This window comes from Leguminivora glycinivorella, chromosome 10 (genome assembly GCF_023078275.1).
Source record: "Leguminivora glycinivorella isolate SPB_JAAS2020 chromosome 10, LegGlyc_1.1, whole genome shotgun sequence".
Classification (NCBI taxonomy): domain Eukaryota; kingdom Metazoa; phylum Arthropoda; class Insecta; order Lepidoptera; family Tortricidae; genus Leguminivora; species Leguminivora glycinivorella.
In genome coordinates, this window is record NC_062980.1 from 10,168,812 (window position 1) to 10,182,967 (window position 14,156).

Below are 14,156 nucleotides of genomic sequence, written 5' to 3' on the forward strand. Positions count from 1 at the left end.
TGGGTATTTATGTGGAGTCCGCGGCGCGTGACCGCCCGTGCTCGCCCGAACTTGACCCACATCTCTCGAGACCATTGTCTTCGGCCCGGCCTCGTCGACCCACCGCTTGACATCTTACATTTTTCCTCAACAAGTCAACACTTACAGAACCCCTCTTCACCTAACGACATTCTGATTGCGCTCGAAACGAACTCCCACATTTCGCCAATGACACTTTGTCCGAACTCACTAATGCGTTTACCTATTTGATATTTACATTTTATTTCATGTAATTGTGAACTTTCCCAGCTTTCGATTTGGATCTACCAGTTTCCGAATCCCGTTAGATGCGCTGCCCTACTGCGCTTAATATGAACACTTTCCATGTTCTGACGAGCTGGTGCTAAACGAGTAATTTGCCTACAAATTTATTTAGTTGCAGTAAAGTGGGTTAGGTATTCAACAAACATTGGATATAATTTATAATTAGGCGATTTCTAAGAATCTGCAGAGACTAACGACGAAATGCGACAGTCACGCAATAAATTCCTTAAATGCTTCGTTTAAATAAATGTGCTACGGAAGGTATCCGAATAATGCTAACTGGTAGCCGGAACTCTGCGTAGCACAAAGCCTTCTTTGTATGCATTTGTGTCTGTTTTCCACCTGTCTCTAGGTAACCTGTATTTCCTGAATGATAAAAAGTAGACTTTTTAACTTTCGCGTCAGTATAATGTACTTAGATATGATTGAATTAAAATATAAAGTTATTTAACTAGAGAATTATTTATTGCGCCCTACGGTTATAAATAAAAATACCAAATATTCAGAGGAAGAAGAAGAAGAATGGAACTGATGAACGTAGCGGTAGATATTCTACGCCTCACACTAGGCACTTACCATCATTATCTATGCAATAAGCGTAAAGGTACATTTAACATTAGTTTAATGACTGATTATTTCCGTTATGATAGTATGTAGTCGTAACATGCGTGTAAATAAAATATTATAATAGAATCACGATGAAGTGGCAACATAACATAGGTTGCCTACTTAATGCTGTGTCGTTTCTGATGTTGCCCATATTTATTTACTGCCACATATTATTTATTTTTCATATTATCTATTATAATCATAATCACGTTCGGAAACAGCACCCGTCTTTTTTCCAAAGGTTTTCCGACCCAAAGTTATGCTAATTTAAGGTGTATTCAAATAAAACTACCAAAGTTCCGTTAAGCGTGTTGCACTGTGGTTGCACGGGGGTTGCACCTACCTATTTATTATCAAAGTCCTACCTGCCTCAAAAACATTTGAATGCAATATTAACTGACCAAAAGTTGGCAATAGGTACCTGCGCACGAACATTCAGTCAATTGATAAGCATTTTCTTTATTTCCAGGCATGTCTCTCGACGAAGGCAGACAGTCGCAGCGGCCGTACCGGTACGGCATGGTGCTGCTATGCGCCGGGGCGCTCATCAACTGGCTAGGCCTGGCCGAGGACTACGCAGAGCCGGTGCGCTACGTCGGCGTGGCCTGCATCGTGGCCGGCGCGCTGCTGATCTGCGCCGCCATGTGCTGCTGGCTGCAGTCGCCCGCCCGGCAGCCGCACAACGAGCGATCCTCGCCTGACACACATCAGGTCAGTACCACCCCTACTACTTCAACAATACTATACCGCCTCAACTTTCTGGCTCATTGTACATGTTTCTGACACCTTGGGGTCATTTCCACCAAGCATAGTTAACTGACTGATCAACGTTAAGCGTCAAGCAGCAGTTGTCTATGAGAATTCTCATAAAATAAAATGGTGACAGATGGTTTGGTGCAACTGACCCTAAAACAGTAGCGTCTAACTTTAGATCCCTCATTACCACTTGAAAACTTTAAGACTTATCTTATCGCCTAAACCGTTTTAAAATAGACTCATTTGAAATTCCCATGGCGCCAGTAGGTACCAACTACCACCTACAATCACATGCTAATCAAATTCAGGTCATTCGCTTCACGCCGGAGATGATAATAATCTACCATTCAACGCGCAGAGTTTTCCTCGCTCTGATTGTCGCGCTTAATGTTTGTTGTGCCTTGACATTCATTCAGTTTTTATATCTTAGATTTGTTCGGTTACAGATCGACGACCCCATCCACGTGATATCGATGCCGGACGAGGAGACGATGCAGCAGAAGCCGCCGGACTACGACACGGTGGCGGGCGCGCCGCCCACGTACGACGACGCCATCAAGCTGAACCCCGCGCGCCTGCTGCCCGCCACGAGCAGCGCGCACGCGCAGCACTCGCCGCTGCCGCCCGTGGACGCGGCGGCGGTGATCCCCGGCCAGCTCGCGCCCGACGAGCTCGCGCCCGTGCACCGCACGCCCATCCCCAAGACCCCACCACCCCCCTACAGACCGACCCACGCCATCAGATGAACCGCGCCCGTCTGCTACTGTTACTTTAAATCGACTGCTGTTTCATGTGATGGAACTCTAGGCTAAGGACTCGACTCGAGTCGATATTGAAGCCCCGGCAATGCTACGGTATTATTTATTGTACGTACATATCCGCATGAAACGATCGTTCGTTAGATTGTCGAGCTTAGCGATGCGTACTTATGTGATATTAAGAATGTAATTATTAAATACTTAATATTAATTCCTGTACATAATATTTTTTGTAAAGAAGTTTTGTTGAAAGTATGTTAGGATAAGTTAAGAACCTCTTCCAATTATTATTAACGATGATATTTTCCTACATGCAAGTAAATGAAGTTGAGTTTAAAATTGTATAAAATCAATAGTCATGTGTGTAGGAGTGTCTCAGTTGAGCTGGGACAGGACGAGCAGCAGGCTGCCCGGGCGTGAAGCCCCAAGTAGGTGACTGACGCAGTGTTCGATAGCACACGAGGAAGACGAAGGCAAAAGTGAATACCGACTCACTAGCTTAGCTTTCAGAATGATATCTTCAATAGAAATTCTATTGGCTTTTCTTTTTCTTGTCTTATCTCTCACGCTAACCTAGCCAAATATAAGTAGACTTTGTTACACTTCCTTTCGACGGTATTTCTTATTTCTAAATAGCGATACTGCCTAGATGATACGAAGAATATAAAGTCCGGTTGCAACTGTTTGAGATGAGTATAGTTGGAATGAATTAGTGAATATTAAATAATATTTCAATGTCCATCTTCTCGATCTAGTCCTTTTAAATTAGCTATATATGAACTGTGTTTTTGAACACGAATTGAAGCTTAATGTGTTTTTGTAATTTGTACACATTTTGATTGCACAACTTGAAGGACCATTATATTCGATTCTGCATAGCAAAAAGGATTTGTAGTGTAGATGAATTGAACTTATATCAAATGTATTTAGTAGTAGCTGTTCCTATACTTAACACAGAGTAGAGGTTATCAGGCAGTTTAAAAATAGGTATTCAGTGCAATCATTGGCACTGACACCGTGCGTTTTTCAGTTGGACTTACGCCATCTACTTGTAACTGACATGTTTAACTGCAGTTGATTTGGAGTTATCAAACAATACCTAAAAACAAACTGGGATTTGACACTGCCTTCTGGACTACCTACTTAGTAAATCAGTAACATATTAAAGTAGGTAATGTTTAGGTTAACCATTTGTTTTGGAAATGACGATTGTATATATCATGAATTAAAAATGGGACCAATGTCTAACGTATATGTGCGCTTATGTTAACCTACCTTGAAATTTGTAATCATTAATGCGTGTGCCTGCGAGTCGTTGGTGTTTTACGATACTGAAGTTGTGCATTTATTATTTGTACATTGTACAAAGTTTGTGAAGTTGAGTGTACATACAAAATAAATGTCGTTACTTTAATGATTGTTTTATTTCTTCTTGAATAATCATGTAGGTACTACCTAAGTATATAAAGTAGGTATACCTGTTTGCTTACCTACCTGCTTGTTGACCAATACCTGACTATGAAAAGGGTTTGGTAATAAATTTTCAGTTTATCGATGTTGAAATCCCATTAGCAGTAACTGATAATACATACCTACATAAATTACTTGGAAATTGTTGATATCTTTTTCCATTGAAAAACAACTGTAGATAAGTGGAACCAGCAAAATGGTGCAAGAGACATCTTTTGGTTGCTGTAACCTTATCGTTATTTTCACTATGGTGATTTTACTTCAAACAAATCGGAGTTATATAGAAAGATTAGTGCTATAATAATGACACTAAAACAAGGTCTGAGAATAATAGGCATTAGGCACCAAAATACTACTTAGTGCTTTTGCTTGACACCCGACGATATAAAATGTTCGTAATGGTCTAAAGCCGGCCAGAAATATCGCGCTATTTTGCGGAATTTCATTAGAACTATTTTCTTCATACTAAGGCCGTTAGTCCACTATCATATATAGATATCATATCATATAATATCATATCATAGAAATATGATCATAGGCAACATGCCGTCCTTTTTCTTCACGTTGGAGAAAAAGGGAGGAAGACAGACCTATGATCATATTTCTATGATAAACATATGATAGAGGACTATCGGCCTAATTACAATAATCAACTGTGATATAGACGGTCAACCAAATTTTGTAACTGAAAAGGCGGCAAATTTGAAAAATGCAGGGCTCACTGACGATTTACCTTAAAAATGTTCGTAAATCGCCTGACTCAAACTTCCTAAACCAAGGAACATTGAATAACTACGTTTTACCTAAACCTTGGCGTTGGCGGAAATATCGACGACACTTAAAAATATTGAAAATCTAGGGGCGAAAGTTTATTATAATTCTAAATTTCGCACCTTTTTGTGCCAAGATTTGTTTGACCGTCTATACATATAGAGCACCTTACATACGATCAAATACCACTCGAACTAACTGCCACAACGCTGGTACGGTCCGGATGTCTATTGTGACTTTAAGATATCCAATTTAATTTCTTATGGCAACATTGTAATTTATGTCATTATGTCAGTCAACTGTCATTTATGTCAACTAATCTGCTCAGCAGCGTTTTTATTTATTTATCTAGTAAACAAAGGAATTCTTACAATAATATACAAATAAGATTTAATAGGATTTATAATACATGAAAAGCATGCCTGTAGAATTGAATAGTCTCACGGAAGGATGGCTAGAGCTGGAGAGCGACCCCGGTCTGTTCACTTTACTGCTAGAAGATTTCGGCGTCAAAGGCGTGCAAGTCGAAGAAATATACGATCTGCACAAACCATTAGAGAGTCCAGTGTATGGTTTCATATTCTTATTCCGATGGATAGAAGAGAGGCGGTCGCGTCGCAAATTTGTCGAACAAATAGAAAGTTTTGTGCGCGATGAGGAGACAATTAACAACATATTTTTCGCTCAGCAAATGGTGCCCAATAGTTGTGCTACACACGCGTTACTATCTATATTACTCAACTGCCCCAATCTACATTTAGGAGAGACTTTGAGTAGGTTAAAGGTATGTGTGGATAATGTTTTTTATGTTAAATGACTTTAGGATAAGCAAATAATAACCTATTATTTTTTGTTGCTTTTCAAATAGCACCACACAGTAGGAATGAATCCCGAGAACAAGGGGTGGGCTATTGGCAACACTCCAGAGTTAGCATGTGCTCACAATTCTCATGCTATTCCACAAGCCCGCAAGAAGACAGACAAAAATGCTGTGGTCCCTACAGGACGCTTCACTGGTCAGCGATTGTTTTTATTTTTTAACCAAATCCAACAATATCCCAATTATTATATTATCTAATATGATTCCTAGTCTGGTATATATCAGCTCTTAATAGTATATACTCAAGCCTATGTAAATTATATGTTATAATTCATTATGTTTTAAATATCCTCATAATATATTTTGTATTGTGATATATAAATTCTATTCATGAAGTTGTTTCCTAGGATCTCTTGCAGTCTTGATTTTGTGTTGTGATTTACAATATAACTCATTCTTATTACCAAACATTTTATATGTCTATTTCCATCGCCATAATAATTGTTATATCAAAAATATATCCCCAGGTGAAGCATATCACTTTGTCAGCTTTGTACCCATCAATGGGCATCTATTTGAATTGGATGGGTTGAAACCATTTCCTACAGACCATGGGCCCTGGGCCACTGACGAGGACTGGACAGATAAGTTCCGGAGAGTCATGGCTGAGAGGTTAGGCAGAGATGCGGGGGAACAGGTCCATGATATCAGGTAAATATAAACAACTAGCTTTTGCCTGCAGATTCGCTCGCGTTAGAAAGAGACAAAAAGTAGCCTATGTCACTCTCCATCTCTTCAACTATCTCCACTTAAAATCATCATCACTTCAATTCGTCACTCTGTTTTGCCTTAAACGATGGACAAACAAACAGACACACACTTTGCCATTTATAATATTAGTATGGATAAAACTTTCATATGACATTAGAAATCAGTTGTCAATTGTTTTAACTATAGCACTATAGCTTGTGAACTTACAATCCAAATGAACATCTTCATTGACAATGTATTTAATTTTCAAAATAGTGTAAAATAAGAATTTTTTGGAAGTTGAAGCTGCAAGACGAAATCAAATTGTACCAATTGATAACTATTGATCCATACCATGCAAATTGTTCTTCTGTACACTGATTTAGCAATCAAACTATAAATTATTTCAGATTCAATTTGATGGCTGTGGTGCCAGACCGAAGAATTGCCATAACACAGAAACTGAATGCACTTGAAGTCAACCAGAAAAGAGTAAAGGATGCCATCTCAAAAATAGGAAAACATTTGAGGCATTTACTTGCGAAAAATAGAGATAATGGTAAGATATGTAAATTAAACCTGTAAATTGTACACAAATACGAATTGTTTTTCCAACTAGACATCACCCATTGTGATTGGGACATTGTGTATCACAAGGGTGTAATAAGATTATATGTACAGTTATTTTTCTTCTGTGAAGTTTAATTTCCAACAATGGCCTCCATCTGTGGTTCAAATTCGATTGTAACTATTTAACCGACTTCTTTACCCAGAAGGGTTGGGAAGGGGGGGTGTTCTCTATTCGGGTTTGTGTTTATTTATTTTTTCTCTTAAGGTGTTTCATATTTCTAGCTATTTCTCATGTATTTTCAGAGCAACCAGAAATGAATCCAGAATCAAATGAAAGTTCATTACAAGATAATGAAATGGAGTTCAGTGAGAGGACCATCCTATTGGCTTTAGAGCAGGCGCAGTCTCAGCTGTATGACATAGATTACACACAACCAGTGTACATAGAGATTGGCCCCACGGATAGGCAGAACCAAGATACTAGTTTTATTTTAGGTTTGTATTTGAAAATACTATCTCCAACAACGTCACATTGTTACCACATCCAAAATTGTTTATGTTACCTTCAATTGTATTACATATTATGATTTTAACAAAGAATTTATATTTCAGCGGACCCTGTTGAGCAGGGAGAAGTGGTGAAGTTTTTCACCCTAAATCGGGACAGTCAAATACTTGGAGATGTAAGTATTCTTGAGTGTACAAGTTTCTAATGGGTTGGCAACGCGCGTGTGACACTCCTTGAGTTGCAGGCGTCCATAGATTACGGCAACCGCTTTCCATCAGGCGGACCGTATGCTTGTTTGCCACCGACGTAGTATTAAAAACAATCTTACTAAACAAAATATTACAAAAAGTTAAGTATTGGTCTATAAGGTAATGTAAAGACAAAGTCCCCTAGTTTATATCACCAAACATATGGCTAATAACGTGTCATCACAATTAAATATTTATTGTATAAGTTATGTACCATATTCATCACCTACCATATTCGATTCGTGACTTTACTTTCTCTGAGGGACTATCCTCACACAGGCGACGCATGTCTTAAGACGCGGAACGGACGGATACAAAATGTACTGAGGAGACGTTCTTTAAATTACACTCGGCCGGCGTGGCGCTGACGTCCGTTCCGCGTCTTAAGACATGCGTCGCCTGAGTGTGGGTTGCCGCTGACACTGCACTGTAGGTCAGCAATTCCCGCCAAGTTTGTACATTTGGATCACGTCTTTGATTTTGATAAAAATTGTTAGGCTGATGAAGTCCATGGTGCTGAGCAAGATCCACTAGGTTTCCCAAAATGTCCTAGGTAGTTTGTATGAATCTTTCCTTTTTGTTACCGAAAATGTATAGAAATCTGACCCTTTAGCACAACTTGCCTTGTCGCGCGCGAGTCTGGATACATCAAGCGCGACTTCAAGTATGGACTTGCGCGCGACAAGACAAGTTGTGCTAAAGAGGCAGGTAAACCAGGCAGGAAACCTAGTGGATCTTGCTCAACATCATGGACTCTATAAGCATACCTATTTTTATCAAAATCAAAGACGTGATGCATATATACAAACTTTTCGGGAATTGCTCAGGTATACAACGTTTACTGCGGTTGGTGGTACTAAATCATTATAGACAAACTTGGTTAAATAAATAAACTAGAAATGGTTTAGTCTTCATTAACTGTTTTCAATACTGGTTCAAAGTGTAAAGTTTATTAAGTACATGTAATAAAACTCAAATCATTCTCTTTCGGAAAATTGCAAATATATTTCAAATGAATTGTGTGATCAAGGTTTGCAAATCATACTTTTTTATCGATAGTTGGTATTTCATCGACCATGCCCACATCTCTACGACAAAGTCTCGGTCAAATGATTTTTCTAATTTTCAATTTTATTATCCTTGTCAATATTATTATAATATATGCTCTATTCTAATTGAAATTAGGTTAATTCTTACAAAATATATAAATGAAGTCTCGTGGGGAGTGCGTCTTTTTATGAATAAATATCTGGGCAACCGAGCTTCGCTCGGTTCTGTTCGTATCCTTGACATATGTGTCGCCATCTAGTTCAAAAATGAATAGTACCTACGTTCACAGCACAAGCGGGCATTTTTATAATAGTGTCGTGGCGATTCTGTGAATGAGCATTCTTTTTTTTTTGGCAGAGGGGTAAGTAACTGTACTCCAGTCTATATTTCCTCCGAGTCAGGTATATAAGTTCAAAATTATTTGTACTAGTTTACTTGTTAATACTTGGTTCCCTAAATTCTGAATACTATTCCAGATTTACCCCACATCCATCACAGCCCTAGTGAAGAGCAACGACACGCCCATCCTAGCTTACTGCGAGGTTGCGCCCGAAGAGCCGTTCAAACCGCGCAAGGTGCTGTTCACTCACGCGGAGCTGAACGCACTGATGAGCTGCATCGTGGCCGAGGTACAGCTGTGTCAGCAGGCGCTCAATGATGAGAATGACAAGAGGGACATGTATAAGGTATGTTCCTGACAACATACCTAAAATACCTAGAAAGTCTAGGCACAGTATAAGGACGACCCAGTAGTGAATCTACCGCGATCGGTGTTACGGCTCAGCCACGACATTGGTCTAAGCGCGACAGCGGTGAGCGGCGGCCATATATTGGAGCGAGACATAGCGATGGGACTTTTCATTCGCACGTATGGCTGCCGCTCACCGCTGTCGGGCTTAGACCAATGTCGTGGCCGGGCCGTTAGGCTCTCTCGCACGCGCCGCGCGCGACCTTGCAGCGCCGCGCGGCGCGACCGCGATCGTCCGTTTCCTCATGTACTCTCTGCATCTTGCCCGCGCAGAGCGGTACTCAAGGACAAACCGCGCGGCGTAAAATTAGTTAGAAGAATTATTACTGGTTTTTAACCCCCGACGCAAAAACGACGGGGTGTTATAAGTTTGACGTGTCTGTCTGTCTGTCTGTCTGTCTGTCTGTCTGTCTGTCTGTTTGTCTGTGTGTGTGTCTGTCTGTGGCACCGTAGCTCCCGAACGGGTGAACCGATTTCGATTTAGTTTTTTTTGTTTGAAAGCTGAGTTAGTCGGGAGTGTTCTTAGCCATGTTTCATGAAAATCGGTCCACTATGTCGCGGTCGGGGGTTTTTTCAAAATTTTAATTTTGTGGTTAGGTTATATACTGTGTACTAGGACCGTGGGATCCCAACGCGAACAAGTTTTTCACTGAAATCGCGAAGCGTCTGGTTGAGGTATTAACTGGTGCCCGGAGAGCTGGCGACTTCCTCGCATAACGTGTCAGCATTGCGATACAGCGAGGAAATGACGCCAGCATCCTTGGTACAATGCCTCAAGGACCTATTTTAAATATTAGCTAGCTTTTAAGTTTAGTCTTAGTTTGTTTTATAATTATGTAAATATGTCCATGTAAATAAATACATACGTATTATAACCTACAAAATTTTGTCGGGGTTCCGTACCGAAAGTGGTTGTCGCCCCGTTACCTGCCGGGTCATCTCTATATTGTAGTCACCTGCAATGACATCGCACAAAAAGGGCTGCATAAATATCTGACACGCTCTTATGGCTCTAGAAATAAGATCAGTCTCAGATATTTTTGCGACGTTCTTTTTGTGCGATGTTATTGCCGGTGAGTCTAAGAAAATGTTAATGTAAACGTCAGAAATTCATAGAAGTTTCTGTTAACGGGTTAATTTGCCTGTTCAGGTGGACGACTGCCGTCGCACGCACAACTACGACGAGTTCATCTGCACGTTCCTGTCCATGCTGGCGGAGCGCGGGTCGCTGGCGGAGCTGGTGGCGGCGCAGCTGGAGCGCGGGCGCGCGCCGCGAGTGCGCCGGCGCCGCGCCCGGCCCCGGCCGAGGGTGCGGGCCAGTGCGCGCTCAAGGAAGTGACACGGCAGACTACTGTAGTCTCTAGTACTACTACTACTACTAGTATATATTTTTGATACCGCCTGTTTTCGCCCCGTCATTTTCTGATATTATGTTAGCTGTAGTTTTCCATCACAGAAGAGTCCTTAAGCTTCAAGTGCGATAAGGTCTTTTCTGTCTGAAAGTTAAAAGAAATTCCAACAAAAAACGTCAAATAATACGAAACCTGAGTGACTTCAAGTATGGACTCGCGGGTAAAAGCGAAAATGGTGCTAGACCGCCAGGTTTTCATCTCTATTTCTGTAATTCTGTTACTTTTACTGTTCTCTGCGTTCTCGCTCTTTGAGAATTTCTTCTTTGTCTATATGTTTCCTTATAACGACAATCATTTAAGCTTTAATTTATTTAGCAATAAATATTAGATAAGTTTGTTATATATATAGTAATTTCAGAGCAACTTTTTATAATTACTTTTGGCAAGTCACTATAAGCTTTAATTGTAAGTCTAATTTAACAAAAGATGAATAAATAAAACAAACATATTAAAAACGATTTTTATTAGTATACTACGAACAGCGCCGTATTTACATGGTCGTCATATTGTTAAAGAAATGTAACAACAACAACTATTATTGATTGCTTAGGCACATACTTCATCTAACAACTTCCTTAAAAGTTAAGTAACATTCAATTGTTAGTTATGGGAGAAGCTTATTATTTAGGATACATGGTATGATTGTTACACCTGCAATGGTGCTTACTTCTTGGTAAAACTATTCTCGGCCCTTAAAATTCGATAAGCATAAGCTTGTTTATTTATTACAATAATTGGGATGCGCTAAAATATTGAGATACCGTTTAAAATTACATAATTTGGTATAACTTTATAAAAATCATCAAGAAAATACAGTGTGGTCTCATTCGCATTTGTTTGTGTATAAATATTTTCAATTGACAGTTCCATTGGTTTACACAGAAAAAGTTTTGAGAAAAATCAGATAAATTAATAGAAATAAAAAAAAAGAAAAGATTTTGATTCTGCTTGATTTTAGACATTCATAATTTATCAGATACAAGATGTAATCACAATTCATCGGAAGATTATTGTCAGAACCGGAAATTAGTATTATTTACACAGCAATAGTTAAAAAGTTGAAATACCTAAAGAAGATTGGTAAGTACTGTAAACATCAGCAAGGCAAGTGGCTCGTTGATAAAACAATTCATATCACAGACTAACAGAAACATTACGAAAAGATTTATTCTCACTACTTATATGGCACTAATCACACTAAAATCTGAAAGTAAGCTAACAGTCAAAGGCAGTGTTTATACAATATATATCAGTAGATAATTCGGAGTTTAATTTACGTCATTCCAATCCAGGCTCTCCCACGTCGCGTATATTCCGTCATTCGTCATAGTCATTACTTTGGTCGACAGAAATCCTATCGACACTGTTGACTAAAGCCCAATCTAGACTGTTCAAAAACATGCATGCAATACAGAATACAATAAATCCAGTCGATCGACCAAATCGTACGTGAATTCTTGAATAATCTAAATAGGCCTTAACGACACGGATCGTCGCAGACAGGATAAGAACTAACTAAAGAACACAAATCAATCCAATCTTGAAATCTGATCAAATACCAATTTTTTACGTAATTAAAAACCTACAGAATTGTCAAATCCTGTTACATTTCAATGACAATATAACAAAATTTCTACGACTATGGGCATGTCAACAATATACTCCCGTACTAATTAAGTAAAGAAATAATACTCGACATAACAATTCATAAAATCATTTGTTTCTTCGGACTCGCCGGTAGCACCAGAGACCGGACACCGGGCGAGCGGTCCGGCTCACAACCGAAACTTATTGCTATTATCACTACATTCCATTGCACTACATCGGATAACGATAAAATTGTGAATTTGAAACGGAAGCATAAAATTAAACCTACATAAGACACTGACTTGCAGGACCTCAAAATCGGCGTCGGTACTTTTCTAAATAATTTTTGCATGTGTAACAATGGTGAAACGGTATTTACTGTGCTGTGATGTGCATGTGTGTGCTGTGTACATGTGATCCGTGTTATAGATAATATTTTTCATAAATAAATACATAAACGTATAATATAAATAGGTTTAAATAAAATAATGATTCATCTAAATACACCAGTAATATAATTAAACTATTTTTTAATAAGCATAAACCTTTGAGACAATAGATTAAAATGTTTGTTTAGGGTTGCTCCTTGCTAATATTTTACCCTAGAAAATGCATTTCGTAAAAAAAATGTATTATTTATATTTCCAGCCATATTTTATTCAGTGAGTGAGAACCCTATTACTTTATGCTGTAATCCGAAATATCTCGAAGATCTAGTCATTTCTGGTTAGAAACAAAAGGAAGTAGTAGGCGAATGCGACCACCGTTACACTATATTTTTGTTAAAGAATGTAGAAAAACTAACGGCCGATTTTAGGTCCTACGAAATCATTGTGTTTAGGCGTGATTTGAGCGAAATACGCAACGTACGCACATGCACATAAACCTATTGCACTCTGCGAGACTTAATATAACGCATAATTATTTGATCGAAATAATTACCATCAAAATTTGACTAATAAAAAAATCTACATCAAACCTTAGCACGCTATCTACTACGGCATACATTCTTCGATAAGGAACAATATCATCAATCAATAATTATAAAATAACAATGTATAATAAATGTTCACAGGGCCGGATTAAATCTTATAGGCATTTAAGGTCGGGCCACACCGGTTGCCAAATTTAAATATATCACTTGCGTTGTTCAAATTCATTATAAGTGCCATCGCAACGCAAATGATGTACTCCAGAAAGGTTACGCACACCCCTTCTTGTAATTGCTGAATAGGACCACAGATAATGAGTTATCATTACACAAATCGGTTCGAAAAATATTTCGATAGATGTCACTTTAACATCCGAACCGATAGCGCTCAAACCGCTATAGTTTCCCTAGATTGTAAACCATTAACATTTGAACAGTACCAACCTATGAACCCATTTATCTGTGGACCCTAGTGAGCGCAACCTGTGTGGGCCGCGGATGCGCCGGCCCCGGTGGCGGTGCGGTTTCAACTGTCGGCGGGCGCGTCGCCGCCGGCGTTGAGCTCGGTCTTCTCGGCTTTCTCCTTGCCGGCGCTGAGCTCGGCCAGCCCGGGGATCGGTAAGTCTTTTAGTTGTCTTTTTTCTATTTCAGCTTTGAACTGCTCGATGTCTTGGGGACTGGAAATGAAAATTTCAATTATAATAAGTGCAAGAATGGAGCTAATTTGGTATGGTGCATAAAACACGTGACCTAAACGATTTTGCAAAATACGTTTTAAAACCGTTCCTTTCCGAGGCATAAATATTCGTTCATATAAGTATTAGCGTTTGCTTTATTCGTACTAGACTCCTATATACGGCCGAAA

At 39.2% G+C, this 14,156-nt stretch overlaps 3 protein-coding genes across 7 annotated transcripts in view; 2 read left to right on the top strand and 1 right to left on the bottom strand.

Moving 5' to 3' along the window:
* The window catches only part of LOC125230177 (extensin-like), a 117,100-nt gene extending 113,260 nt beyond the window's left edge, over positions 1-3,840 (top strand). For all 5 annotated transcript variants that reach the window (XM_048135235.1, XM_048135233.1, XM_048135232.1 and 2 more), the window contains 2 exons: positions 1,382-1,623; positions 2,115-3,840. In XM_048135235.1, the coding sequence (XP_047991192.1) occupies positions 1,382-1,623; positions 2,115-2,414 (542 nt within the window). In that variant the 3' untranslated portion in view covers positions 2,415-3,840. The remainder of the gene's footprint in view (positions 1-1,381; positions 1,624-2,114) is intronic.
* Positions 3,841-5,005: 1,165 nt separating this feature from the next.
* Positions 5,006-11,650, top strand: LOC125230043 (ubiquitin carboxyl-terminal hydrolase calypso). Its single transcript, XM_048135024.1, has 8 exons — positions 5,006-5,451; positions 5,536-5,683; positions 6,015-6,198; positions 6,648-6,796; positions 7,111-7,302; positions 7,420-7,490; positions 9,090-9,299; positions 10,512-11,650. Exons 1-8 carry the CDS (start codon positions 5,077-5,079, stop codon positions 10,698-10,700), a joined length of 1,518 nt encoding a protein of 505 aa, XP_047990981.1. The 5' UTR covers positions 5,006-5,076; the 3' UTR covers positions 10,701-11,650.
* The window catches only part of LOC125230044 (clustered mitochondria protein homolog), a 39,784-nt gene continuing 36,849 nt past the window's right edge, over positions 11,222-14,156 (bottom strand). The window contains exon 25 of the mRNA XM_048135025.1: positions 11,222-13,968. Within this exon, the coding sequence (XP_047990982.1) occupies positions 13,818-13,968 (151 nt within the window). The 3' untranslated portion in view covers positions 11,222-13,817. The remainder of the gene's footprint in view (positions 13,969-14,156) is intronic.